This window comes from Desarmillaria tabescens (assembly GCF_030435595.1).
Source record: "Desarmillaria tabescens strain CCBAS 213 chromosome Unknown EV420scaffold_5, whole genome shotgun sequence".
Lineage (NCBI taxonomy): Eukaryota > Fungi > Basidiomycota > Agaricomycetes > Agaricales > Physalacriaceae > Desarmillaria > Desarmillaria tabescens.
Window position 1 is genome coordinate 263,161 of NW_026848304.1, and position 26,508 is coordinate 289,668.

A 26,508-nucleotide genomic window follows, 5' to 3' on the forward strand; every position below is an offset into this window, starting at 1 on the left:
TCGTCGGTGCCGGCTTATCACGTGGCATGCCGAAGCCAGAATTTTGAGGAACAACTTACAGCTTCTTTACAGTCGACGTTCTCGGCGCCCTCGACCACCTTTCTTCACCGTCGTCGACGTCGGGAAATACTCTTTTCCTCGTATTTTGCTGTTGTGTCGCCATCATGTCTCTCCGGTCGACGCCCTCTTTGTCCAATCTCACCATATCAAACAAGTCGAACCCCATCGACTTGACTGCCGACGACGGCGACGAGATCTACGACTACCCACGGCAGCTGAAGAGGATGCGCCTGGAAAATATCACTCACCCCAACAACTCTTCCATTCCAACGACCCATAGCATGCCGTCGACGCCTTCTCCAACGCCCTCAATGTCGTCCTTCACGTCATACAACCAGAAACCAGCCATGGCGATGCCCGTTGCCAGGCATAATTCTTTTATGATGCCCTAGTATCTTTACTCCAAGTCCTAATCCTCCAAATAACGGTCCTTACCGCCCGCCTTTTGCTGGTCCCTCTTCTTTTCATGCGCCTCCGCCGGTAGCGCCTTCATCTATTCCCCAGAAACGACCTTCGGCTCACAGTGTAGATCGTGCCATCATTGACCTGACAGACTCACCGTCGCCGCCGCCTCAAATGCAGAAACCTCTTCCATCTCCGAGTCTTGTTGAATTATCTCCCAAGACCCCAGTCTGTATCGGCCAACTCACAGTAACTGCTCTTGTCCTCTATCCTATCGATTATATGATGGCTACAAACCCGGCCTCACCACAAGTTGAATGGGGTCCAGTGAAGCTTCAGTATGAACATGCCCCGAAACCGGATGGTACCACAGATAACCTCAACATCAAAACTCCGACGGGTGATCCTTTTGGCATCGTGGAACACAAGGTTGCTAGCAGTCTAGGACATATGGTTGGCAAAGGCCTTATACGCCTAGAGGCCAAGGTGCAGAAATGCCGATCCAATGTACGTGTATCTTCCTTGGTGTGTCGTGTTTCTCTGCTGACGCTACCAGGCTCCTATTCTTCCGCTCACGATGCTTGTATACACACCCAGAGGAAATGTTCCTGTTGTTGGAGACTATTTCTATCAATGCGGTCTTTTGCTTGATCATCCAACTCCCCCATTTTCGTACAATGAAATTGTCAGCAGCAAAACCCCGTACATGAACCCTCACAATCCTCCTCCTGGTGGGCATAATCGCGTACAGTACGCTCCGAATCGAAGCGTATATCCTCCCGGTGCCAATGGGAGATGGTCTACTGCGACGCCTGCAGGGAAGAGTGTGGAAGTTCAGCGAAGTCAGGTGGATGAACTTTTCAAGAATATGAAGAGCGGTGCCGACCTGGCTGAAATGGAAGCCGGTACGTAGTTTTCAGCTTTCAAGAATTCCTTTCTCATTCATTACCAGCGCCTGAGGTTGCTACACAGCTATATCCCCACCAGAAGAAAGCCCTCACGTTTCTCATGGAACGAGAAAGAGAAATTAAGACCCCTGAAGGTGTCTTCTCGTCTATGTGGCTAGCGCGAAAGTCTATGTCTGGACATGATACATGGACGCATATTGTCACCGAGAAGGAAGTCTATGAGGAGCCTAAGGAATCCAAAGGTGCCATTCTTGCAGATGATGTGCGACACGGTCTTTTCTACTAGTTCAACTGGGTTCACTTGCTCATTTTCATCCATTCTAGATGGGTCTTGGCAAGACTATTACTTGCGTTTCACTGATAGCCGCCACCCTCAACTCCGCTCTGACATTCGCATCTACGCCCTTAGAAACCCCGAGCCTTCCGTGGGGATCTAGTTCAGATGACTCACCTCCCGCTCCATCGCAGTTCGCTGGTAGTGTATGGAATATGCCCGACGTGTCCGAGAATGGCCCATCTTCGGCCAAGGCAAAGGCCAAAGCACAGCGCGCGCAGGAAAAACTCGAAGCCGAACACGTAAGGGCTAACAGAATCAAGGCGAAAAGTCGAGCGACATTGATCATTTGTCCGCTGTCGACTGTTTCCAATTGGGAAGACCAATTCCGCGAACACTGGAATGGTGAAGTCCAAGTCTTTGGCGGTGGCGGTGGCTGCTGCTGCTGACTGCTTTGTGTTCGCAATCAACGTCGCAAGGGTCGCTCACCGACGTCAAGTCAGAAACAAAGCCCAGCGCGAATACGAGACTGGCAAGCCTTTGAAGGTATATATTTACCACGGTAACGCTCGAAGGCCGGACCCCGCATTCCTAGCGGATTTCGACGCCGTTATCACAACCTACGCTACATTGGCATCCGAATTTTCTAAACAGAACCGGAGTATCGCTACTGCGGAGGTGGAGGAAGAGGAGGAAGGCGCCGGAAGCAGCGATGGCGGAGGTGTAGAGATTGACGAGAGAGGAAATCAGATTCTCAGACTTCCGAAAACGAAGAAGGGGGGCGTTAAGAGGAAGAAACCAGGCCTTGGGGCTTCAGAAGCGTCAAGTGCTCTGCAGAGCATCCATTGGTTCCGTGTTGTTCTGGACGAAGCTCAGTGCGTATGATTTCTCTCGTTTTTGTTCATGGCACTTATCCTCTTCCCAGTTGTATCAAAGAAACCGGGACAGTGGGCAGTCGCGCGTCCTGTGACCTAATGGCAGATCGGCGGTTATGCCTAACAGGAACGCCGGTTCAGAACAAACTGGACGACGTTTTCGCCCTCATCAAGTTCCTTCGCTTGCAACCGCTAGATGATAAGGCGGTGTGGACGGAATTCATTGGCACACCTGTGAAGTTTGGGCAGACCATGGGCATTGCTAGACTGCAGACGCTGATGAGGACGATAACACTGCGCCGAACGAAGGAGTCGAAGACCATGGACGGGAAAAGAATTCTTTCGCTGCCTCCGCGAAGAGATGAGCTCCGGCTCTTGAAGTTCGACGCCCAGGAGCAAGAGATTTATGATCAGTTCTTCACCGCTTCCAAAGCCGAATTCAACGAGATGTCAGACAAGAATGAAGTCATGAAGAACTATGTTGGTATCCTGCAGAAGATTCTTCGACTGCGGCAGATATGCGATCATTTTGAGCTTGTGGAGGGCAAAGATCTTTACGAACAAGATGGCACGCTATCTTATGAAGATATCGTCGCTGCGATCGCAAAGGAAGGATTCACAACCTCTCGTGCAGTCGCCATTTTTGCTATTTTGAAAGAATCCGCGACAACACAGTGTGTCGAATGTGGTTCAGAACTCTGCACTTCCTCCGGAGAGGGTCAGGATGACGCAATGGACGAGATGGGACCCAAAAAGACGAAGAAGAATAAGGCTTCTTCAAAGGCCCCGACTCGCGCCAGTAGTCCTTCCGTGCCTCGTCCCATCTTGACACGATGCCAGCATTTATTCTGCCTGCAGTGTTACCGACAATGCATACACCCTGCATGGCCCAATGTTGCACCTGACATCTACCGTTCCTGCTCTGCCTGCCAAACGGGCCTGTGTCCTGCTGACGCGATCGAAATCAAGTCAGAGTACCTGGAGGGTTCGTCGGGGAAGAAGAAACCTGCGAGGAAGGAGAAGCGACAACGTGGGACGGGCGCTGAGACTTGTCATCCGTCCACCAAGATCAAGGCCTTATTGGGTGACTTGGTGCAGTTCTCGAGGACGAATCCATACTCGTCAAATTATGATCCGGATTCAATTGAAGTACAGATGGTGGATGAGAAGGGAGTCGAGGTCGATGAAGGCGTTGTGAAAACGGTAGTTTTGTAAGTCAGATGGCCGTTCTCTTTTGGTCTAGTGTGCTGAACCTCGCTTCTACAGCTCACAATGGACGACGATGCTTGATAAGTGATTCAGTTCCTTCCCGTTAGGGCCGCATGACGCTGATTAAAATATTCATAGGATTGAAGAAGCGCTAGAGTCGGCAGCTATACGCTTTGACCGTTTAGACGGGACAATGAAGCGAGACGAGCGGATACGCGCAATGGATGCATTAAAGTATGATCCAGCATGCGAAGTGCTGCTTGTCAGCTTAAAGGCGGGAGGTGTTGGGCTGAACCTTACGGCTGCGCAACGAGTGTACCTCATGGATCCGTATTGGAATCCCGCTGTTGAGAACCAGGCAGTTGACCGTATCGTAAGCTTCTCCAGTTACCTTTATGACGAAGTACAGTGGGAGTAGTTGTTCTGAGATCTGTCCCTGTGACTATCTTAGGTCACTCTCTGATTCTGACTTCGGTTTTTCAGCATCGGCTAGGACAAACTCGACCAGTCACAACTGTGAAGCTAATCATCGAAAACTCGATTGAAGCTCGCTTGTTAGAGGTCCAGAAGAAGAAAACCGAGCTTGCCAATATGACCCTTGGTTCAAACTTCAGCAAAGCGGAGCTTATGACTCGTCGTATGGAAGAACTAAACCAACTCTTTGGGTCGTAAATTACTCTACACCTTTATATTTGTCTATTGTCTCATTCTCCATTATGGGTGTCTGTATCTTCGGCTTTACTATAATTACCTTTATGGACGCTTTGTATTAGAATAGAGTTATTTGCTGATTGTCGAACCGAAAAGGTTAGAAAGCGAAGTGAGCCGCATTTTTCCTCGTGCCGAATAGGTATACTATCAAGATAGACTTCGTCAGCACAATTGAAGAAATAGATGGAACCGCATACCAATGACTTGGCTCACAAACAACCCAATAGTCACTCCGGAGGCCACGGATATCATCCGCAGAGCCAAAGAGAATCCCGTCGAGTATTGTTCAGCGGAGCTGTGAAAGTTCTGTGTCAAACCTCCACCTTGAGCTATGCCAGACTGATACATATGATAAGCTTCGCTGTCAAGATTGCTATTAGAATGCACTTACAGGAACCAGGAACAACACTCCAGTAACCATAGAAGTGAATGCAGTCCCACCGACAAGACGAGAATATATATTCCCAAGCAATCCAATCACAAACGCTCCCGCAGCGGACACAATATCGCTTCGGTTTGGCAAAACGATACTTGCAGCGCGGTTAGCAGCATAGGAACAGCATGCAAAGACCACCATGACGGGAAGTTGGATGCTCCGAAAGGATTGGAGATTGGATAAAGAGGAGCAAGTCGTATAGAGAGGCACGAGGAAAAGTAAAGTCCACCAAGGAAATGGCTGAAATGCCCAATGCCATGAAGGGTCACGAAAACAGCCTTGTTTAGCAATGAGGCGATGAGAAATGATGATGAATAGAAGCACAAATATACCTTTGACGACGTGTGCCTGCTCGAAGGTTTGAATGCCCTTCGCTAGCACTCCGCTGACAGGGAATAAAAGGTGCGGAGCCGTTCGTCATCGAAAAGGTGCCATGCGCATATGTATAATTGGCTGGAAGCGAACCCTGAACATATGCACGATGAGCCTTGCGATCGACAACGAGGATAGAAGTCTGAGCCGATGGTCAGGCCGAATCCCTGTCCTCCATGAGTGAGCTCTCTTTCTTCGGAAGGTATAGAAGACCCACCAAAAACAGCGTGTAAATGATAGCGTAAACAATCCTAACGGAGCCACAAAATATGTTGCGCGACATCAGCTCCAAGGCACTTATCACTGTAGCACGATGTGGGTCACAAGTCGTTTTTAGGCACTTTTGCGGATACGCACAAACTGTAAATCCTGGGAGAATGACGACCACACCTGCAGACGATATTGCGCTATAACAAAAAATGTTACCCGGGACATTGCTCAAACCTCTCGCCACGAAGGCGACAATAATAGAGACGGATATCCTGTCACATAAAGCTGTCAGACCGAACCAAGTTGCACATGTAAAGAAGTGCTTACTCATAGACATTAGCATACATGGAGCTTTTGTGGGCAGCACTCAAACCAAGGTACTGTAAACAGCAGGCGCACAAGCCACTTATCCACATGTCGACGAGGGATCCGCCGAAAGAAACGACACAAATGATAGACGCGGAGAAGAAGGCCAAAAGACAGCGAACAGCGAGTCCGTAAGCAGGAGGCGCCCGTAAGATCGCGCGAAGAGCCTCGGTACCGGCCTCAGCAGTAATTCTGTCGTGAAGAACGTCCCGGTAGATGAGATGAACACCATGCAATTTCGTCAGAGCGATTCGACCGGTTGCGCGCACAAAGTAGGTTCTGGTCGGGCCCGAGTCAGCGTCTCGAATAGAGACAATGATGATGTTAGGAAGATGCACGAAATCTACGAGTAGTTCTCAGAGCGATATACTGCATACGATCATTAGCGACTGACCGGCGCGTGCTCCCAAAATGTCCGAGGCTGCTGATAACATGGAACCAATACGATGGGAAGGTGCACCATATGATAGAAGAGCCTTGGCGAGCTTTAATAGGAACTTTCTCCGTCGATCGATGTCTACATTCAAGATGTACTACAAGGTGTGAAACAGCCGAGCAGCTTACATACCTTGAACATTCTGTACAATCGTTGAAGGCCGCCTAGATCGTTGCAGAACAATAGACGAGAAAGCATGAGCACTAGCTGCGCCAGCATGCGCTACAGAACTTGTCAAGCGACCAACAGGGACGTGCTTTGGCAACTTGGGTATTATCTTAGAAGAGCGTCGTTTTTCTAGGCGAGGTTTCTCTTGATGATTGGACTGAACAAAAGGCGGAACAAAATTTGACACGTTGGAAAATTCATTCGGTTCCTCATCGCGTACCGGCCTCGCATCCTCGACTTCAGATAAAGTTCGTTGGTACCTTGGAGGAGACGATAGACGACGTTGGCGTTGGTAGGTAAAGTGAGTATCGCCCTGGTGGGATTGCTGTGAAAGTTGAGAAGTAGGTCGAGCGTCTTGCACGGCGTTGTTCCAAGGAGTTTTGTGAGCATCGTGGGCCATTTATGTGTTGAAATGGTGGAAAGAGTTCAAGTTAGAGTTGCACATCTCACTCCAAATCCCAAAAAAGGCGCAATTACGGCATTGACCGAGATTCAATATTCAGGTACCGATCATAAACACATTCCAAATACGGACGCATATAGGCCGACCTCTAGTACAGACACATCCCATATCTGAAGTATTAAAATACAAATCAGCCAGATACAAACATAGAACATAAAAGACAATGCCATCTACCAGATTTGCGGTCCTGGCGGCAGGTAATCAGAGGGTAGCAGGAACGCATCCATCCCGTGCTGCTGGAAGGACTGTCCACCCAGCGACTGATCAGAGATCCATACCGGAAGCTGCTCATTAGCAGTGGACTCGAATCCCCGCCAGATCTGTTCTGCGTCCTGATGTTGGTGCGGATGCGGTGGGTATGGTACAGGGCCAGGTACCTGTGCCGCCACTATCTGCTGCCCCTCCGGTGATCCTGTGAGATTTGAGTAGGACGGAGAGTACGTTACTCCAGCGGCCGCGTTTTGGCCACCATGATCCATGATCATGGATAGTTGCTGACGGTGGGGCTCACGACCAATCGTGGGCGATCGTGAGCTTGATGATGACGCCCGCCGCGACTGGAATCTTTTGAGCATCAACTGCAAGGTTAATGCATACCGTTTACCCGGCACTAGAAGGATATGAGTATGCATGCCGTTAGTATCGTCAGCTGCTCTTCCTACCTTCAGCCATGAGAGCAGCCAAGCGTTCTACTTGGTGCTTGATCTCTTGGGTATCGCATTCATTAGGGCTGGAATGGATAAGCAAAGTGCAACTCAATAGCAGAGCAAGCTCACAAAAGACGGGCAAGACGCAATAAGAATGATGCCGTAAAGGTCGCTGTAGCGTGCGTATAGTGCACAGCTTGAAAGAAGCTATAAAACATCTTAATTGTTACAACCAGTGGACTAGCACGAACCATATTTCAGGCCCTCTTTGTAGGCAGGTGAAGTAATTGTGATGTCAACCCCCTGCTGCGCAATCTGGATCGAGCGTATAGCTAAATCTCTTTGCACGGCTGGCATGTTTTCGACATCTTCGGGGCCATTGATCCCTCTTAGAGCCACGGCATTATGAAACAGCTCAGCATGAAGGTGCTGTACTTGAAGGCTCTGCCGGTAGAATGCTGCAAGAAGCCGATGTCAATGAAATCTCGTAATATTCAGAAGCACACTCGCCAGCATCCTCGTACTTCTGAGAAAATGCGGTGTCCCACGTTGAATACCATTGACGGAAGGCAGCGTCAGCCCGTCGCAGTTCCTCAAAATCTGAATCACGGACTTGGCCTTCAGATGGCGATAAGGAATTATGCAGCTTTTCCCGTATAGCCATCAACTCCAACGTAGAAACTAATCGCATGTCATCCTCTATTGCAAGAGGATGTTGCAGCAATGCACGGGCGTGCCGGATGCTATCATCCTCCTTCAGGATGGCAGGTCGACCAGTTCCGTACGATAGCCTGAGATAGACATTTACATATTTACGTTACAAGCAGGGGCATATAATACTCACTGGTGCTCGAAGAGATATAGCGTAAACCATGTACGACTGGCTATAACCAAATCACGGTCTTCAGCTGCATTAGCTTTATTTGCGTTCATACGCTGGAGAAGTTTGGGCCATGCTTTATGAAGAGCTAGAGCGTACTATGAGCCGTGGCAGGCCCGATCAATCTAGAGCTTGCACTCACATAACTCCAAAGCCATCCGAACAGCATGACCACCACTTAGCCACCCATTGTCAGACCAGCCTGATACAAGTACTAGAATAGAACCATCAATACAAATTCAAAGCATGCTAAAAGTTTCCTACTCATAGACTGCACGGCTTCAATCCGAGCAACGGGGGAGAACAATGTCGCACACGATATTGCTTGCACTTCATCTAAACACCTCAGGTATATCTCACTCGATTTTCCTACGAGTTTCACGGTGAGAAAAAAATCATCCCATAAGCATGTGGCCTGACCTCCGCCGTCACGAACGTGCGAAGCGACCATACAGATAGCATCGACGGCAAAAGGGGATCTGTGGTGGAGATTTTCGAATGTATCAACATTAGAATCGAAGACAGGCCTGTGTGATGGAAAGTTAGCAAGAAGACAAGGTCATCAAAGCAATGTTTACAAGAAGGTCGAGCAACCATGATAAAAACTGAATGCAAAGTGTCAGAACTAGTTGACAATAAGGTCAGGGCGGAGCACCAACATCCTGAACAGATCTCTTGCTTCGGCCTCGCTAATGATGTTCTTTGTAACCACTGAATAAATGCCGATCAGTTTTGTTACATCGAATTGAAGCGAACAATAACTACCGTCGGGGAAAGTGAGCACCCTAGTTCCCTTATGTCGTATCTTCCTTCGCTTAGTGGGCCTCGCTTGCGAATCTGAAATTGGAGTTCGTGGTCGGCTTTGGGCATCACTGCTATCACCGTTTTCCTACATTCCGACATCAGTCAACTGTTCAACTTGAATGCAGGGTCGTCAAAGAACACGTGCCTTGGCTGCTCGTTCAATGGCCACATCAGCCAAGCCTCGTAAAACTTCCCAAGGTGCGACAAGTCCGGAAGCAGGAAGTTCGCCATCGTCTTCATCCAATTCAGAAGACTCGCCACTTGTCGCTGGGCGTTTAGTTCCCATATGCGGGGTTCGTTGGTCAGGCTGACCATTATCCGGAGGATAGAATCTCACGGAAGAAACATTCCCTTGAGCTTGTTGTGGGCTTGTTGGTTGGCCCATCGACTGTATGCTGGAAAATGGCGGTAAAACCGGGCCTTGCGGACCCTGAAAGCCGGGGTTATACGCGATCGGTGGGAACGCATTAGGTGGGCCAGGCTGAGGACCAGTGTATTCACCGGTGGGGGGAATCTGGCTCTGCTGCGGCAGAGCGGCACCTGGGTAAGGTGGTCGAGAGGAGCGTGATGCTCCGGGCGTGTTTGCACCCGGGCCGCGGTTGAACATGGGAGGGGCACCAGTGGGTGAAGGCTGAATATCAGCAGAGTGGGAGTGGACTGTAGAAGGTGTTTGAGCAGCAGGAGAATGCATAATCGGTGAATGATGGTGAAAAGGCCCCATGAATTCTGGAGGAGGGGGTCGGACCGGAAAGACGGAGCCTCGTAGTTGAGCCTGTATTTCTGCAAGAGAATTTAGGATGGTTGACTGGCTATGCCTGATTTCGACAACGTGGGCCTCCAAGCTCCGGATTCGCCTTCATCGAGGATTACACGGAATTAGCGAACCGGACCATCGGGTATGAAAGGCCACTTACTCGAGACCCGCTTCGCCCGTCAAGGTAGCTTCTCGCTGCTAGAGGGTCAGCATGTTCTCGTACGGCATTCATTACCAGCGGCTCACGTTTGGACGCTCAAACATGCATTCGAGACCTGTATTCCGACATCTTCGACACGGCGGATTATCGGCGCCCTCGCATCGCATCTTTTGCTTGCGACACGCATTCTGGATGTAGCGAATAAGCAAGACGTGTCGGGGTGGAGAAAAGGGAACAAACGACGAACACAAGCACCTAGGATCGAGTATATTTAATGCCGTGCAACCCAGACTTAAGATATCATACGTACGTGGAACCCGACTGAGAGTTTTCACGACCGGCTTTTCATTTTTGTCGCCCTTGTCGTCTCCCATGTCGTGCGGTTTCTTCTGGGCGTTGTGGGACGCCGGGTGCATCGACGTAAAGGGAGAAGGGAAGAAGAGACAGATGGAAGAGGAGGAGCAAGAGGTACAGATTCAACAACCACGAGACAACTTGATTCGGCTGATTCCAAACAAGAACAAGCGCCTTCTGATGTTCAATAGTAAACAGCGTACTAAACGACTAAAATGCAAGTAAAATAATAGATTAAATGCCGGCAATCCTAGTAAATTCGAAATAATAGGCACAATATCTTTGGAAGCGGACGACGCTGCCGCTGCGAGGTCCCGGTCGGCGCTGGCAGTGTCCGTAAACGAACCAGACTACTAGGGTCAAGCGATTAGTCATCTGCGTCGGGCCTGGGCGGTTGTCTTGGAAATTCTTCCGCTACTTACCTCTCTCACCTCACTCACCTCATGTTTTCCCTGATTTTTTCGGCGCTATGGTGCGTTGTTCTTTCTCTTTTCATACTCTCCGTCTCATTCGGAGATGAAACAGCGCCTGGTTTGCATTTTTCTTGCCTTGCTTCGCTACGTTCAAACTTCTCTCTCAACATCCTATTCCGGAGGCCGAGCTGCAAACAACCGCCAAGTATTGGACCGTGGTATGTAGGCGATGTAGCCTGTTGACACGTTCTTCTGATGCTCGGCCTGCAGATTGGTGCTTTTGTCGGATTTGAATATCTCGCTGGCTGGTTCATTAGCTGGTAAATATTCAATGTCTCATGGTCCACCAATTCCTTATCGTGCTCCAGGCTGCCTTTCTACTGGGAAGCCAAAACAGTTTTCCTGCTTTTCCTTTCTCTTCCTCAAACACAGGTAAGTCACCCTCCTTATCAATACACATATCAGTTATTCATCTCCTTCCTCAGGGCTCGACCTTTGTGTACGATACCTACCTCAAGCCCTTCTTCGTCAAAAACCATAACAGCATTGATTCAGGAATTATCTCCATCCAAGGGAGCATCATTAGCTTCATCCATACCCGTCTTTATGCCGTGTGGGAACTTCTCTGGAGCGTCATTAATAAGACCCCTCCAGCAGGACAGCCACCCGCAGCTGCTCCTCCCCCGACCGCCGGCTTCAGTGTAGAATCTGCCATGGGCCTGTGGCGCACGTATGGTCCGTCCCTGTTGAGTGCCATACAGACCGGGAGTGCGCGTGCCGCCCCTGCAACTCCTCCTGTCACGCCCAGTGCCTCGGCTTCCTCCACCTCGACTGATAATCTTCCAGGTGCCAGCGCTGAGCAACGAATTCCCACTCCAATTTCTGCCGCTGCTTAATATTCCTCATTGGTTGGTTTGGTTGGATTCACACGCGAAATATTTCAGGATCTTTCTTCTCGCTTCACCATTTTTACAAATAGTTTGCTTGTCACTTGTGTAACTCGTTTCACATGCAGTACAAGCTCTCCCATCAGGCTCATAATGATAATACATCAAGCTCCTCCAACTCGGTGACGCCTAAATGCCGCCTCAACGTCCACCGAGGTATAATCTAAGGAAACACCACTGTCTGGATAGCATTGCGATATCCGTTTGGAAAACAGCTCCGTGATTCTCAGCAACTCTTCCTCGCAAGCCTTCCAGACCCCCACCATCACTGTTCCGGGAGCAATGCCACCGCTCTCTTCTGTTGTTGTCTTTTCGGACGCCTCTGTAAAGTGCTTCTCCACTCGCTTAAATAGGGCGTCAATGTGTTTCCGGATGTCCTTGGCACTGTACTCCTTGACAACTTTCTTGAGCGCAGATCTGTTGTAACTGCTATTGGTTGCAATTTCGCTCGGTGCGGTAGTCTTCAGCAACCGTTCAACACCTTCAAAGTAATCCTGATTACGGTCAGTCGGCCCGATTCATTAGGCGACAATCCACAATCCAAAAAAGCTCACAATGATTTTCGCGAACGGCCGACGAAGGATGATTTTGACATAGGCACCCAGATTCTCGTCATATATCGCCTCCGCCTTGCGCAGGAACCCCGCCACAGAACCTATCTCCATCTGGGAAATTTCCGCCACAAAATGATGCATATTTTCTGCCGGGAACGATCAGACTCATTGACAACGCCACAATCGGTAAAAATACCTATCAGAATGACATGGTAGTTCAGCTGTCCCTTGTCTTCACCTTCCCCATCCATTTTGGCCATTTGTTTGAGGCACTCGAACATGGTATCCACGATACGTTCGTACGCTCCGTCGACGATAGTTCGTACCTCGAGACCATCGGTACCGAGAAGCTGGCTTTCGACACGTCCAATGTAACCCGGGAACAGTCGCACGAACGGAGCAACACCTTTTCGCTTCTTGCTCGTCAACTTCGTTTGCTCAACACCTTGGATTTGCTCGCTCTTTGTTTTTTGTTAATCTTACAACTGCAGCATGGTATAACACCACTTACAACATGACGTTCAAGAAGGCCCTTCAGGCGTGTATGCTGCTTTTCGAGAAGGCCAATGAAAAAGTTGTTTCCTCTATCGTCAGCATCGGCCAAAAAACGTTCTAAACACGCTATTAAACCAAAGATCTGTCTAGAATGATAATCAGCCAACGAGACGCGTCCGGTACAAAAAGCTTACGCCTTATCCTTGGCCAATGCGTTGTCAAGCCAAGTCTTCAATTCCGAGGGTAAGAAGCTGAAAATGAGGTCAAGAGCACCCCGGACGAGTTTCATTGTCGTCTGGCTGACGCTGGCGCTGCGGGCGGCCTGACGTCGGAAATAGTTGTCAAGGCCCATGTAGTCAGCGAAAGTCAACGCCGCATCATTTATCTGCAAAAAGTCCGTTATGAACTCTTCTTCATGATAAATGGTGGGCGCAATTTGCTCCAGGGCAAGCCCAAGAACCTGCAAAACAATGTAAGTGACTTGTACACCTTCATTTGAAAGGGTGCACCGGCCTCAGATGATCTCATGGTACCGTCAGACTTATCTTTGTCCCTACGGCTTTCCAATGGAGATCGAATCAACGTTCCTGCACGCTTGATACCAGTAGGTCTACTGATTGGAGGCGAGGCCACAGAACCGATACCTGATACGCATATTCTGTATCAGCCATTCTGCAAACCCTCGTTCAGGCCTACCTTGTTCCTGGTCCTCCTCCGACGCCTTCTTGATCAAGCTGAGGCAACTAGAAAGCATGGCCCTGATTTGAGTGCCATGGAGATCGTTAAGGGCTGAGAAGTAGGCCTATAATAAATATAAGTTATATGAGGGTGACTGATTGGGACGCTTCGTCCTCACCGCGCATAGTTTGGCATACACGGCTTCGTCCATCTCCTTTAAGTACAGCATAAGACCTGAGTATCTCCCTAGATAATTCTCCAGCTCCGTATGTAGATTTATCGTCGGTATGCCACGCCTGTCAGTTTTCGTCAACCCATCGCTGTCTCCCAGAAGTAACTTCGCCTGTGAACCATTCAATGACGAAAACACCTTTTCAGAGCATGTAAGCTCACCTGTGCACTGAACATTATGGACAAGTAATCGAATATGCGTTTACAGAATTGCGCATTATGTGTCCGATATTCCTGCAACCTTTCCATGGTGGCAGCCATGTCCGTATCCCTTCCTGCCTGTAGAGCTTTGTAGAGTTCAGCGGCAGCCTCTTCGATTCTTTGAATGCTATTAGAGTCCCTGAGGGAATCCTGCGTCAAGGTCAGGAGCACTTCCTTGTCAACTTGAACCGTTTGCTAGCAAACAAAAATGAGAATGTGTATCGAAGTCCTATGAATCATAAATATCTGTACCAGAAGGTTTTCTAGCTCAGCCAGAAGGGCATGTTGATTTTGCGTTTGGACTTGGAGACCCCGATTCTGAGATTGGATATAAGAGATGTCGTCGCCGACGGCCTTTGAATAATTCTCAGCCAAGAACAGTAGATTGGCGAAACAAGAGATCTCACGTTCAAGTGTATCTTGTATGACTGGATGAGACTCCCCATACTGTCCAGTTCTGTTATGGCTTCATCCATATATTTAAGTACGATACCTATCCGGTCATCGGACTCTAGGAATGAATGGATATTGGCCTGGAGGGTAACTTGAATATGCATTTGCTGAAAAAACTGATTGCCGCCGACCTTTTCGAGAGCCATGAGCTCGTCCAACAACCTAGCTTCTATCATCTCAGCGGCACCTCGTGCCGTTTTTCTTCCTATTATATCTTCACTAGCCCACTCATAGCCCTCGATCATTTCTTCTACATTGGCCATGGTGGCTTGTGCATTCTCTTCCTCGCCCTCGACCTCATTGGCATTACTACCAATCAACCGGTCGATAGTAACTTGGTTAGCTGGATCAAAGAATGACACGCGCGTGTTGTCTCGTCTACTTGAAGATCCATCCGCGGCAATGAGTATTGTAGCTGCACGCGTAGATTGCTTGCGATTTGAGGGTGCAGGTGAAGGAGTGGGCCGTGAACGTGAAGCCTGAGAAGGTGCTGCAGCGAGCGTAAATCGATCATCCGCGGGCGGAATGACGGATGACGTCGGACTGTCTCTTACATCTCTCGCAGGCCTCGCACTTTGAGTAGGGCGAGAAGGTTGTACATATTGCTGTGCCGTAGTAGCAGAAGAAGCAGACTGGCGGAATGCTGATCGACCTGGGGCGGAAGGGATAGAACTGGTCTGAGAATATGCAGGGGATGAGGGCCGGGGACGTGAAGATGATGGTTCCCGTATACGGACAGAGGATGGATGGCTGCGATTTGAGTGGGCAGGAGAAGCTGGTCGAGCTGATCGCGACTGCGACCCAGATGGTTGCATAGGTTCGTGATCCCTGTCGCTCTGGCTCTGTGAGAGGGTCCTCGAGCTTGTGGGCGGAATTGCAGATGCAAGGGACTGATGTATACTGCTCGATTCATAAGGTGACGGTGACGGGGTCCTTGGGGTACGCATGTAATCATTCTGGATTCGTTGTCGGCCCTCTGTATAACTTTATTAGAGGCAACAGCCGGATAATCAAGGCGAAGAAGCATACGGGGTACATCCTCGGTACTTGGGAATCCTTCGACTTGCAACGGCGCTTTTCCGCCGGTAACTGTATGGAAGAGTGGGATGAGTGCCTCTAGAAATTTGACCTGATCCGCTGCATTCTCAGTTCGCCATCTGTAGGTCCTCGACAACGTGATGTTGAAAGATTGGGCCTAACGAAATTGAGCACAGAAGGATGGGTACTCATGAAACGGTTGGCGCACACTAGTAACCTGTACCGCACGCAGCTCTGGGAGTCTCCACGTCTTTCCAACAGAGAAGGTGCCATTCGTGTTCAGCTTCGATTTGTGAAGAAACCCATTTCCATTGATCGTTTCTGCAAAGAAAAATAAAGCTGAAGCTCATTTCCGCGGAGGCTCTGGCCAGCGATAGACGCACGAGAGAGAAGGATGTATCTGGGTTTTGTGCCTCCGGTTTCTGGGGAATCTTCTAGGATTTTGATATGAGAGACGTAACTTTCTTCAATGCTTCCAGAAGCATTCCGTCTTGAGAACACCGAGTCGATAATCCGTTGCCTTTGGTCCGTCATTAGCCTGGTGCTGAGCGTCAGTGGAGAGGTCGATTCCCGACACAGCCACCACGTGGTTCGCGAGGACGAAAAAGGGAATAGCTTCTCTTGTTCGACTGCTGTGTTGTCTTTGGTTGTCTTCGCTCATTACCTCCCTCCTTTGCATACATTCTATTTCGTAAGATCCGAGTAATTTCACATTACAAGCCTCGTGTTTGGCTTTCTAGTGTCCAACAATGGTCCTGTTACCCTCCTGTTACTCTCAAAGTTGGGGCCCGATCTCGATCATTTGAAAAAAGGACATCTCGTGGACCTCCCTGACTGACGATTCATTCAAGGTCTATTATTTGTCTTTGTCTAGTTCGTGGTCTTGTAGTGCCTTGTTCTATGAATTGCTCTGCAAAGTAACTTATTTGCTATGACCTACCGGCGCCTGCCGATATATGGTATGCCACCCATAGTCTGCTCTCTGGAAACAATAGAATTGTGCCACGCAAATTGACAACGGGGCTGTATAAAACATCGCTCTGCATCTGTAACCGGACTATAATCTCTCCTCTGCTTTTAATCTTCTCGCCTCATGCCTGCCCAAGGTCTCGATATGCTTCTGTTGGCCGCTCGATACATCGAGGAGTTCGACAACTCTTCCTCTGATGCACCTTATCGCTCCGAAAATCCCATTTCCTGCGCAGAAAAGGCCGAAAATGCCATCCATGTTGTTACGCCATGCGAGGGTTCTCCCGGATATACTTCCATGTCGCTCTCAGAGCCAACCTCTCAGCTCACGGAAATCGCAAACAAGCACCTCCCTTCAGAGTGTCCTAGCTCTGCTTCGTCCCCTCCGTCCTCGCCATGCCCTTCCTCGGTCGACTCTGACTACACTATGAGCTTTCAGAGCTCGAAATCAGTATCATCCAGGGAGTGTAGTCCAGAGATTCGCCCTCGCAATGTGTCCAAATTTCCCAAGAAGGCTGCACATAAATCACCCAAAACCGCATTGGTGGGTGGGAAGGTTTTCAACATTCCGATCATGACGAGGGATATGATGTGGAGGATGTCCGTCTTGCGCACTGCGAACAGTATAGAAACTACGCCCAACTCTCCCGTCAAAGAGACTAGCCGACAGCTGCTGGAGAAGGTGTATGACGACGTCACTAGTCATCCTCCAAAATTTTGGGAGCAGCTCATTGCCGCCCGTGTCTTGGACCGGTAAGTCGTAAAACTTCACTTACGCCCTTCTGCAAAACTGAGCAATTTTATTCATGCAGGACTCCTGCCCAAGTTCGTGTCTGGTTTTCAAATCGCCGACAATGGTACCCATCGGGCACAACAATCCAGGTCCCCCTTCTCGACAGGGACTTGGCATACCCTCGTCGGAGAACTGTCAAATTGAGACCATCAGCGCTCGAGATGTCCCAGGAATGGTCCGATTCGTTTTTCGATGACGTTCTGGCTCTTTATATGGGTGAGCAGGTACAAGATACTCTGAAAGAAGAATGCGAACACAAGAGGAAATCGATTCCTCGGTACAAAGGCAAATCAAAGAAAGGCCAAGTCAAATCCAAATAGTAAACGAGGCCATCATTTCCTTTCCTTTCCTCGGACCATTCGTACTGTAGCATATATCATTATATACAACCTCTCACTTACAACTTTGTAGCGCTTGCTTGTCATCACGTTTATATAATGGAAGAATCAGTTCACTGACAACAAACATGTTAGTGTTCCTCGACTTCAAGAGGTTCGTAATCATGAGATTGTCTACTAGCCCACCCAAGCCAATGGCGCCCTTCCTGTGCAGGTCGAACTTCTCCGTTTCGAAGGACCTGATATCGTCTGCCCCTCCAGTTGACTGTATCCCCAAATACCGCGTAGAAGAATATTGGCAACGCCAAAAATTCTCGACCAACCCATGCACCCAAAAATTCCCACCGAATAGATGCAGGGAGACGGTGTCCCGCTAGGGAACGGTACACGTCTAGATCTACTGAGAGCCACAAAACGAAGTGAAGAAAGAGGAATGGTAGTGCAGGGATATTGAATAGATACTTCAAACTTGCACAACCAATAGCTGCGACCGCCACGGATTCTGTCAGCGGTTCTAGGAGTGTAGCGGCAAGAACCATATGCTTGCGGACGCGGATCCATCGCGCGCGTCGTTGGATGTAATCGGCAAGCGACATTTTCCCTACAATGTTACGAGCGACGTCGCAAGATAGCTCGTGTCTTTCCCCTAGTTCATGCCAGAGAGCACTTGCGATCATATTATCTTCTGCAAGGTAGCGGCCAAATGCAGGCAGCCCGCATTGCTCATTAGATTGACTGTCTTGCTGAGCAATCGGCTTCCGTGAACCGTTCACTCGTTCAAGATCAGAACGCCGATAGAGGTTCGACTTGCCCATGACGCAGGAGTCGATAGCTGCGGTGTTAATGGCAATGTACATCTTCGCGTGATTTGTGTTTAAAAAGGCTTCATCCAATCTGGAACCAATCCTTGATTCGTTCACGACTGCGAAAGGAACGTGATGGACGAGAGCGATGCGTCTTCCAGATCGGCTCTTCCCCTGTAGAGCCTCAACGGAACGTGCCATGGCACCGGAATGTACCATGACATTCGAGTCGAGCACCCAGAGAATATCATTTGCAGCCTGGCGGTACGACCGCATCAGGTTATTGACTTTTGGGTTGACGCCGACAATTTCCTCTCCTGCAACATGATAAGTAAATGGTCATTATGAAGGCGGAATAACGCGCCTACGATGACATTGGCATTGACATGTGGATATTTTGCCATTAATTCTCTCACAACAGGGAGCGCCTGGTCATCCCCGTGTGCGACAGAGAAGAGAATTTCAAAGTTCGGATACTCTTGAGTAAAGGATGACTCAAGGTTCTCATAAAGGTTGGTGTCGAGACCCTTCAGAGGCCGAAGAATCGACACTCCAGGTACCGAGCCTGGGGATTCCGTAGTTAAACGGGAGCGGTCCCTATGCTTATATCTCCTTCGACTATGAAACTTGAGGCAAATTCAATTCAAGGCCGAGAAGAAAACGTACGCAGCTAAGCACCCAAGCAAGCTTATTGCCCACATAACTACATACCATCCTAACCCGACAAAGGCCAGAGCAAGGAGTACAGGGCGCCCCTTCAATAAATGTTGCTCTTCTTCTAACCCAGAGTTCATGGTAAGAATCAAAGCATGCAGGGCGTCGCCAGAGCTTCGTCAACGTAGGAGTGGAAGGAGATCGTTGGTTGCCGGCGGCATCTCCTCTGCCATGACATTACCAGAATCTACTTGTCAGTTATTCTCGATTTACGGAGAATTCATCCGCGAGACTCGATATCTACCCCATGCATATCTTAGGTGTGCAATCCTGTTTTCCCGTTCTTTTTCGCTCAATAAACCTGCAGGCATTTCTATCGAATCAAGGCCTCTGATGATGTGCGGGCAATCGCAGAAACAAAAGACACCAAGGGACTTGGTCGGAGAAAGTTGAAGCGATTTACAAAGGTCGACATGTTCCGTAAATGCACCTGAGCACCCCTTCTCATGACGATGTATAGGAACTGGCCACCGTCAAAGCCGCTATTCAAGGAAACACGTCCGCATTCAACCACGTACTTGATGTTGCATATGGGAGAAAAGGAAAGCTACGGTGGGAGCTGATGCAAGTGAGTGAACATATTTCTTTGTCTTCTTGGGAATTACAACGATGTACAGCCGCTCTTGACAGACCCCAAGGTCCAAAAGCCACCTCCCATTATACCAGCCGTCGAAAAGTCTCGACCACCAGTATACCCCAGAGAACTCACTGCTCTGCTCACCTCACCAGCAAGCCGGTCGACCAGGAAAGGCCTCACTCTTGAGGATCTCGAGACACCTCCAACGCTTCCCTTGCGTGCCGACCCCAAATCCGAAGACGCCAAACTTCTGGGGCCACTTAGCAAACGACGTGAAGTCAATACTCGATGGCGTTTCTTTACCGAGGAATCGAGGAAGGTGTATCCTCCGTTAGAAGTCGAGGCAAAGGTTTTCAGTAGCAAGCCCTCGGAGGCATCTCCAGTAACCATTCGCGAGGCCGGGATTAGAGGTTTTGGTTTCCAAGAACAAGGACTTCTTGAAGACATTCATAATATTGTCGGACGTAGGAAGGAGGGACTTCGGCCAATCACCCGGAGAGAGCTTCATGCGATGGAAAAGACTGGTCAGGTTTTACCCACCCCCGCTACGCGACATCCCTCGAGATGGCTCCGTCGGCGATATCAGCAATTATTGGGCAAGATACCTCAGGTCACTTACACTTATCAATCAGGAGCGAAAGACGGAAGGTACATGGTATCCTTATCTGACCAGTCTATTGCTCCATCTGTGGTACCCATTCACCAGTACGGCGAAGTTGACTCGGCGGCATTGGCTTGGTACGACAAGGCAATGCTTGAAGACTCACAAAAACCTGATACTGGTAAGAAGCGCAAGAAATAGTCCTGCATTATATAAATATGTTGGTATGCTACGATAAATAGTGATTATGATGCCGAATTCTCCATTTCTAGCCCATGCAGGTCTATAACATACATACTATAGTTACGGTTAATTGCCTTGGAGGCTCTAGGGTCTCCTTCTGTTTGGTCGACTCCACACTGTAACCGTAACATCGTCAGATACTCATCGAAAGTGAACAGCTGTTTCTGCCGTATCCCGTCAAGCATCGCCTACACCGACACAAATCAGAACGGCAACTAGAAGCACCATCAACACTCTTACTTGTGGTGACATAAAGAAGAGCGTATAGTAGCGTTTCGCTTTTTCAAACTCGCTGTTTTGGTCGTTTGTAATGGCCTTGACACTTTGTTGTAGAGCGAGCATATTCCGGATGATCTTCTTGATCCCAAAGCTGGTCGGGACACCAAGATACCGAGCGTTCGCGATCAAAATATGTTCCATAAGATATCCCAACCCGACGAATATAAATCTAGGGGGATAGATGAAATAAAAAAACATTCTGTACGAAAATTGACTTACCGTCTTGCTGTCTCCGACAAGCTGGTGCTAAGGAATTCATCACATTCTCCCAGTTCATTGTTGAGATCGATTACGTGGGGATCTGGTTCTCCCGCTTCCTGCTCCATGGAATAATTGCCCTGTAACAAGCAAGATGAGCGAGCATGTACGGATGTTGTAGGGCCAGAAAACCCACATAACGTAGTGCCGAATCAAGGTAATAGATAGTCCGACACCTGATGTCAATTCTAATAGTATCCAAAATAAGTTCTGAGAGCTGTTCGTATGTCTTGAGCAATGCGCCAAAGCGCCTGGGTATGAGTCAGCACCTGTCAAATGAGGATAGAACGATTCGTACAGGGACATTTCCTTTGAAAGAGGAAGGGCCAAAGGCTCTGCTGTCTCAGAGCTTGCCTGCGGCAATGGCAGGACGGGAGATGAGGCAGACGTCGCAGACAAAGGCTCCAGACTCAGTGGACTCATTGGAGCGTCTGGCGGTCGAGACTTCAAGGCACTCAGCTCGGAAGCAAACCAAGCCTGGAATTGTCAGGAGGTTTGAGAAGTGACATGTATACTAATACTCACCACACTGCGATATAGACTCGCCAATGCAGATAGATTGCGTATTGACGGGACAAGATCTGTTTCTTTGACCGTGTCCTGGCGAAGAAAGTCGAGTTCTAGGTTAGTTTCTTGTCGACAAAGTTGTTGCTGCGTCGATATATTACTTGGCTGCAATGCCGTTCAGACGCTGATATCACGCTGTCACGAGAGCACTCACTGGTGTAGACAGTAGCTCCCTCAAGCATGGGCTCGACTCTGACCGCTGGGCCCATTGAACGGCAAGGGCTACATGTGATGCTGCTTGCGGATCTTCTGCCGGCGTCGAAACTAAGTCTTGGAACCGGTCACTGCAGCGCTGATAGAATTGAATAATGACACCAAGTATCAATCGAGAATAGTTTTCTCGGTGAAAGGGGGTGGTTTGGAGCATTGCACATAATGAATTTATCAAAGCCATGAGATGCGTGCTTGCCTTTACAATACATGAACACACGTCCCACGAAGAGAAATTAAGGAAATTCTACCTTGACCAAAGGCTCGGGACAGAATTTCGCTGACAAGGGATCAGGAAGGAACGCGTCGTGACCTAGAATCAGGATGAACATTGACAATAATATAATGAGCAGTGGTAATACCGGTGACGGCTTCATGGAACAAGGACGATACTTTCTCTTCTAGTTGAGGAAGATATACCTTCAAGACAAAGTCATCCAAAACTGCACTCGAATCCCGGGTCGACTCTGTCCCTGAGGGTAGAGTTTCAGCAACACGAGCGAGAAAAGCCAGCGTGGGCTCAAAAAGAACAGTGACATGAAATGTATCCGGTTCTATGAGTAGTCGATGGTGTTGACCTGCTCCAAGTATCCGATCATCCACACCAACAGTAGAGAGGGCGGCTTGTACAGTATTATCGGAGGCACCCTGGACCAGTCCAGGCATTGTGTCTTTGATAACACGAGTCAATTCATCCTCATGAGGTCGAAGTAACTTGTTGGTTAGCTTCACGTCACTGTCGGCGAACCGGAACGCCCCCTATATAATGAGTAAACGAGCAATTCGTTTTCCATAGTATACAGATGAAAAACCTTTGTCTTATCTCTCGAGTAACGCCCTTCACGAAGAATTTCATTGATAGAAGACACCGGGTTTCGACCTGAAGCCGCGCCTTGTTCTTCGTTGGTTAAGTAGTCGGAAATGAGCGTCCGTATCTTCATAATAGTGATTAGGAGGAGAATCATCGTATCAGCAAAACACTGACTTCGGACTGCACTGACATCCAGATGTCTGCCAGAGGGAAAAGAGCACCAGGCTTCGTCCCTGCTGAATCCTTGAAATCTCGCCGCTACAAGAAACCAGGATAAGTCGGGTATGTATATAATAATCGATGCACTTACAGAACCAATTCGATTGGCTACCTCATATATTACCCTCAGACCTTGAGCAACCGCATCCATTTTTGAATAAAGAGTCCAAAAGAAATCCTTTAGTATCTCATGGTCGACTTGCTTTGCTGATGATTCAAGAGCAGACAGTCTCAAACACGACGGATTGAGGTGATCCCGGTTGCCTGCAGCCCTGTTACTTAAGGAGGACACACTCGTCGCAAAAACGTAGACGCCCTCGGATCGCGTCGCACCCCGCATGAGAGCGTACACGGAACCACGCCGACCGTACTCAGCACGATCTGAAACTTCGTCTAAGGTTGTTTCCACCAGGGCGAAAATTTCATTAGGCACGCGTTGTGCGACGTTATCCAGAGCGCTGCCCAGTCGGCTCAGGACCGCGAGGGATTCGAGTACGGTTTCCATGTATGCAAAGGAGTCAGTCTCAGGATTAGAGTTCTGCATTACGGGCGTGATATTAGATATTGAGGAAGTCGAAGGGGTAGGGAATCCATTGCGGAAATTAGGGTCATCCAGGTCATGGGGCGGGTCATTGGGTCGTAAGGTAAGTTCGTCGATAAAGCGTGCAAGACGGGTCCGACGAAACGTGGCAGAGGACGGAGACGTCTGAGAAGGGGTGGGAAGCGAACCATTTTCAAAATCGAGTTTGGGGACTGTATGAGATTCTGAGTAAGACCAGAGCCAGATTGAAGTAATGATACTGACATGTCCGCTGATTTGGCGTATAAGCCGCCCAACGAGAGTCGCACCAAAATGACTTTAGATATAAGTGGCTATGAAGTTCATCAGTCAAGATTTCTCGTAGAGCCTAAATGGTACAGTTAGTTGTTGGAATAGAGACACCCAAGAGGACTGGTACCGTTTCTTGGCCCAATAGATAGCTTCGCAAGTCAGATACAGCCCCAATTTCAAGCATCTCAGGTTTGTTTATTATCTTTAGGCTTCGAACGAGGAGAACGGACGCCTGGAGGAGGCGTTTTTCTGACATGAGTGTCTCTAGAAGGTCAGGCACAGACTTGAGATGCTCTCTGAAAAGATATGAGCCCGGCACAAGGGATGAAAGGATAGACAAGCACATTTGATCCAAAAGTCGCATCATTTCTTCCAAAGTTTGTCCTCTTGCCCAAAGCTGTACAAGGTCAGCACGCTTACTACCTAACGCATCTTTTGACTCTTGCAAAGCTGTTCGCGTCTCGTTGATCTGTGTCTGCATCGCTCCCAGGTGGTTCAAGAGGTTGGCATGGTGAGGGAGTGCGGCTGCAAAGGCCTGATGATGTCTGTCGACAGAACCTTGCAAGGCTTTGGACAATAGATTCTTGGTGCTGTGAAACGAATCGATATCCTTTCCAAGCGAGGAATCGTCGAGGAGTTGAAGTGCAAGGTCCACGGGATTGAACTGCAACATATAAGTGACGCATTACTATTGACTGCTAAGATACTCACGTCTGGGTCAATTACAAAAGCCCATTCATCTCTTATTTGATCGAGCACAGCTGGATGGCATTCTTTAGGCGCTGAAGGGGAATATTATGCAGGAACACACCATCAATATCGCCTGCTCGAGCTTTACCATTCACCTTCCATCCGGGCACCTTGTCTCGTATTCGCTGTTGCCTGGCTTTCTCGGCTTCCATTTCGACTCTCTTCTCTTTCTGGTACTCCAAGTCGTCGCTTCCGTTCGTCATTGCACGTCGTCTCCCTGCAGACTGAAAGGCAGACATGACCGATGACAGTGATGTGGGTGTTGGGGTCTGCTCATCGTCGGTGGGTGAGCTGTTTAGCCGTTGAGGCTTTGGCGGTCGTGTTTTAACGGGTGTGCTTGTAATCGTTCGAGAGTGAAGGGAGGAGGAAGCGTCGGAACGCGTTGTACTAATACTGTCTCTGTAAGACGTAGACCCTCGGTCGTTTCCAGTGAAGTCAGAGGCCCGAGCTCGTAGCTCAGACCGCTGAGGTCGAGAAGGGCCAACTGGTGCAGTGTTGGGTGGGGTAGCCCTGGGTGAAGTCGATATTATGGAGCTATTACTGGGAGTTGTTGGTCGCGACGAACTTCGACTTATTTGCAGAGGCCTGGTGGCCATTGTCATACCTGGCGCTGAGAGGGGAGGCGAGATTGTAGGTATTCCATTTGAAAACGAAGGCGACCGGCCGCGACGAGAAGAAAACGGAGGAGGGCGCGACATCAACCACTGCGATGGTTGTTGCAGGGCAATATTGTCAAGCCCAAATCAGCGTGATGCTCGTGATGCTGCTGCGAGACAACGACAAACGAATGCCTCTTCCGTCTTTCCTCGAGCCTCTTGACTCTCTGCATCACGCCAATGCAGAATACCGGCATGCCACGCATAAGATATCGCTTGGAACAGTCCATTCTCTTTGGTGGTCGACTCGCTCTGGCAATTTGCCCGACACAGTTGTACTATTCAAGCCCGGTAAATGCTGGCGTGCTTGGATCTCAGGATTTCGACTTCTAACTGAAAACAGGAAATCCCGGTTTAGTGGAGTTCTACGTTCCGTTTCTATCTGCTATACGCAAAAAATATCATTCCAACAGTCTTGCCATACTTGCCCATTCACACCTGGGTCATAGCTTCGCCCTTCCTTACTCTCAATGCAACTTGACGTCCCAGGTCCAAGGCGGTATCGAAGCAGTAGACGCCCTGGTTGGGTACTATGGGAAAAGTGTCAGAATTGTTGTCATAACGCATAGCATTGGATGTTGGATTTCTCTGCAGGTATGTAAGGTCCCCGAATATTAGACAGATGCCGACTGACTAGAACCACTAAACAGGTCCTAAAAGCACGTCCTGAGAACATTGCGAGTCTCCATCTGATAACACCAACAATCCGATATATAGCCGATACGCCAAATGGGCGCTCGCTATCAGTGGGTATTACATGGCATTATCACGCTACGACTGTGTTCACTCTGTCTGCAGTGGCTTTTCCATCCATTTCCCCGAATCGTTGCCTCCAAGTTGACGAGCTTCCTCGGCGCTTACGTCCCTGCCTTCTTGCTCAAATTTCTATTCTGGGATTGGCCAGCCCATCAAATCACTGTTCTTCAGAGGCTTCTCAGCTCACCCGAGTCTGTTTTAGCTTGCTTGGAAATGTCGCACGACGAGATGCAATCGGTCAAAGAAGCTGACTTTGAACTCCTCGCCTCTCATGACAATCGGATCCGGATTTACTTTGCTGGCAAAGACGGATGGGTTGGCAAACATAAGGAGGTTATCATATCTGAACTAAAGACGTCTTCTCCACGTATCGCTGTCGCTGTCGGTCCCGATGTTCCTCACGCCTTCTGCATCAGTGAGATTCCTTGATTACATTGACCCATTCCATGAACTGATGCATCACCGGCCAGATCATAGTCAACAGGTCGCTCTGCGATGCCTCCAATGGCTTGCTGATTTGCCATAGATTCATTATAGATAATAGAATGACGAAATACAACTTGTGTTAGAGTGACGAGCAAACAAGAGTACAAATCACCAGAGAAAGGTCGGTTCTCTTGCTGTGTTTGATGT

General features: G+C 49.0%; 10 protein-coding genes across 10 annotated transcripts; 5 read left to right on the forward strand and 5 right to left on the reverse strand.

The window, feature by feature from the left end:
* Nucleotides 1-164: 164 nt before the first annotated feature.
* Nucleotides 165-4,400, forward strand: EV420DRAFT_1617789 (SNF2 family N-terminal domain-containing protein; the record flags this gene model as incomplete). The annotated part of the gene is made up of 10 exons (XM_060475277.1): nucleotides 165-385; nucleotides 453-969; nucleotides 1,019-1,367; nucleotides 1,415-1,632; nucleotides 1,695-2,076; nucleotides 2,156-2,519; nucleotides 2,570-3,730; nucleotides 3,786-3,812; nucleotides 3,867-4,101; nucleotides 4,212-4,400. 10 exons carry the CDS (start codon nucleotides 165-167, stop codon nucleotides 4,398-4,400), a joined length of 3,663 nt encoding a protein of 1,220 aa, XP_060336041.1.
* A 136-nt stretch (nucleotides 4,401-4,536) lies between these two features.
* EV420DRAFT_1617790 (uncharacterized protein) lies at nucleotides 4,537-6,478 on the reverse strand (the record flags this gene model as incomplete). Its single annotated transcript, XM_060475278.1, has 9 exons — nucleotides 4,537-4,583; nucleotides 4,637-4,778; nucleotides 4,831-5,207; nucleotides 5,266-5,389; nucleotides 5,465-5,550; nucleotides 5,605-5,729; nucleotides 5,785-6,166; nucleotides 6,218-6,320; nucleotides 6,392-6,478. 9 exons carry the CDS (start codon nucleotides 6,476-6,478, stop codon nucleotides 4,537-4,539), a joined length of 1,473 nt encoding a protein of 490 aa, XP_060336042.1.
* A 386-nt stretch (nucleotides 6,479-6,864) lies between these two features.
* On the reverse strand, nucleotides 6,865-10,711 carry EV420DRAFT_1512317 (uncharacterized protein). Its single transcript, XM_060471643.1, has 17 exons — nucleotides 10,446-10,711; nucleotides 10,383-10,390; nucleotides 10,222-10,323; nucleotides 10,136-10,170; nucleotides 9,367-10,075; nucleotides 9,183-9,306; nucleotides 9,077-9,128; nucleotides 8,996-9,022; nucleotides 8,838-8,944; nucleotides 8,682-8,786; nucleotides 8,560-8,631; nucleotides 8,382-8,505; nucleotides 8,048-8,328; nucleotides 7,789-7,995; nucleotides 7,667-7,733; nucleotides 7,553-7,620; nucleotides 6,865-7,500 (listed from the first exon to the last, which is right to left on the reverse strand). Exons 1-17 carry the CDS (start codon nucleotides 10,549-10,551, stop codon nucleotides 7,061-7,063), a joined length of 2,634 nt encoding a protein of 877 aa, XP_060336043.1. The 5' UTR covers nucleotides 10,552-10,711; the 3' UTR covers nucleotides 6,865-7,060.
* Nucleotides 10,712-10,742: 31 nt separating this feature from the next.
* EV420DRAFT_1512324 (TB2/DP1, HVA22 family-domain-containing protein) lies at nucleotides 10,743-11,890 on the forward strand. Its single transcript, XM_060471644.1, has 5 exons — nucleotides 10,743-10,961; nucleotides 11,015-11,120; nucleotides 11,173-11,222; nucleotides 11,271-11,334; nucleotides 11,388-11,890. The coding sequence occupies exons 1-5, from the start codon at nucleotides 10,933-10,935 to the stop codon at nucleotides 11,796-11,798; spliced, it is 660 nt and encodes a 219-aa protein (XP_060336044.1). The 5' UTR covers nucleotides 10,743-10,932; the 3' UTR covers nucleotides 11,799-11,890.
* Nucleotides 11,891-16,065, reverse strand: EV420DRAFT_1512330 (exocyst complex component Sec3-domain-containing protein). Its single transcript, XM_060471645.1, has 15 exons — nucleotides 15,883-16,065; nucleotides 15,708-15,820; nucleotides 15,491-15,656; nucleotides 14,593-15,437; nucleotides 14,416-14,541; nucleotides 14,261-14,362; nucleotides 13,970-14,203; nucleotides 13,755-13,919; nucleotides 13,595-13,700; nucleotides 13,412-13,542; nucleotides 13,093-13,358; nucleotides 12,915-13,044; nucleotides 12,600-12,864; nucleotides 12,404-12,549; nucleotides 11,891-12,343 (listed from the first exon to the last, which is right to left on the reverse strand). The coding sequence occupies exons 1-15, from the start codon at nucleotides 16,031-16,033 to the stop codon at nucleotides 11,954-11,956; spliced, it is 3,336 nt and encodes a 1,111-aa protein (XP_060336045.1). The 5' UTR covers nucleotides 16,034-16,065; the 3' UTR covers nucleotides 11,891-11,953.
* Nucleotides 16,066-16,140: 75 nt separating this feature from the next.
* On the forward strand, nucleotides 16,141-17,656 carry EV420DRAFT_933083 (uncharacterized protein). Its single transcript, XM_060484043.1, has 2 exons — nucleotides 16,141-17,221; nucleotides 17,281-17,656. Exons 1-2 carry the CDS (start codon nucleotides 16,593-16,595, stop codon nucleotides 17,579-17,581), a joined length of 930 nt encoding a protein of 309 aa, XP_060336046.1. The 5' UTR covers nucleotides 16,141-16,592; the 3' UTR covers nucleotides 17,582-17,656.
* A 74-nt stretch (nucleotides 17,657-17,730) lies between these two features.
* On the reverse strand, nucleotides 17,731-19,196 carry EV420DRAFT_1617793 (glycosyl transferase family 21-domain-containing protein; the record flags this gene model as incomplete). The annotated part of the gene is made up of 3 exons (XM_060475279.1): nucleotides 17,731-18,719; nucleotides 18,767-19,020; nucleotides 19,114-19,196. The coding sequence occupies 3 exons, from the start codon at nucleotides 19,194-19,196 to the stop codon at nucleotides 17,731-17,733; spliced, it is 1,326 nt and encodes a 441-aa protein (XP_060336047.1).
* A 91-nt stretch (nucleotides 19,197-19,287) lies between these two features.
* On the forward strand, nucleotides 19,288-20,495 carry EV420DRAFT_1263002 (uncharacterized protein; the record flags this gene model as incomplete). Its single annotated transcript, XM_060467148.1, has 4 exons — nucleotides 19,288-19,376; nucleotides 19,424-19,523; nucleotides 19,577-19,684; nucleotides 19,734-20,495. The coding sequence occupies 4 exons, from the start codon at nucleotides 19,288-19,290 to the stop codon at nucleotides 20,493-20,495; spliced, it is 1,059 nt and encodes a 352-aa protein (XP_060336048.1).
* On the reverse strand, nucleotides 20,297-25,201 carry EV420DRAFT_932986 (exocyst complex component sec8). The gene is made up of 17 exons (XM_060484042.1): nucleotides 24,525-25,201; nucleotides 24,425-24,474; nucleotides 24,058-24,377; nucleotides 23,841-24,009; nucleotides 23,687-23,789; nucleotides 22,973-23,634; nucleotides 22,837-22,920; nucleotides 22,664-22,786; nucleotides 22,214-22,610; nucleotides 22,103-22,164; nucleotides 21,796-22,050; nucleotides 21,600-21,746; nucleotides 21,373-21,551; nucleotides 21,211-21,325; nucleotides 21,036-21,154; nucleotides 20,778-20,985; nucleotides 20,297-20,725 (listed from the first exon to the last, which is right to left on the reverse strand). The coding sequence occupies exons 1-17, from the start codon at nucleotides 25,159-25,161 to the stop codon at nucleotides 20,540-20,542; spliced, it is 3,816 nt and encodes a 1,271-aa protein (XP_060336049.1). The 5' UTR covers nucleotides 25,162-25,201; the 3' UTR covers nucleotides 20,297-20,539.
* On the forward strand, nucleotides 25,173-26,401 carry EV420DRAFT_1637171 (uncharacterized protein; the record flags this gene model as incomplete). Its single annotated transcript, XM_060476672.1, has 5 exons — nucleotides 25,173-25,410; nucleotides 25,463-25,713; nucleotides 25,770-25,865; nucleotides 25,918-26,290; nucleotides 26,346-26,401. The coding sequence occupies 5 exons, from the start codon at nucleotides 25,173-25,175 to the stop codon at nucleotides 26,399-26,401; spliced, it is 1,014 nt and encodes a 337-aa protein (XP_060336050.1).
* Between the last annotated feature and the right edge of the window lie 107 nt (nucleotides 26,402-26,508).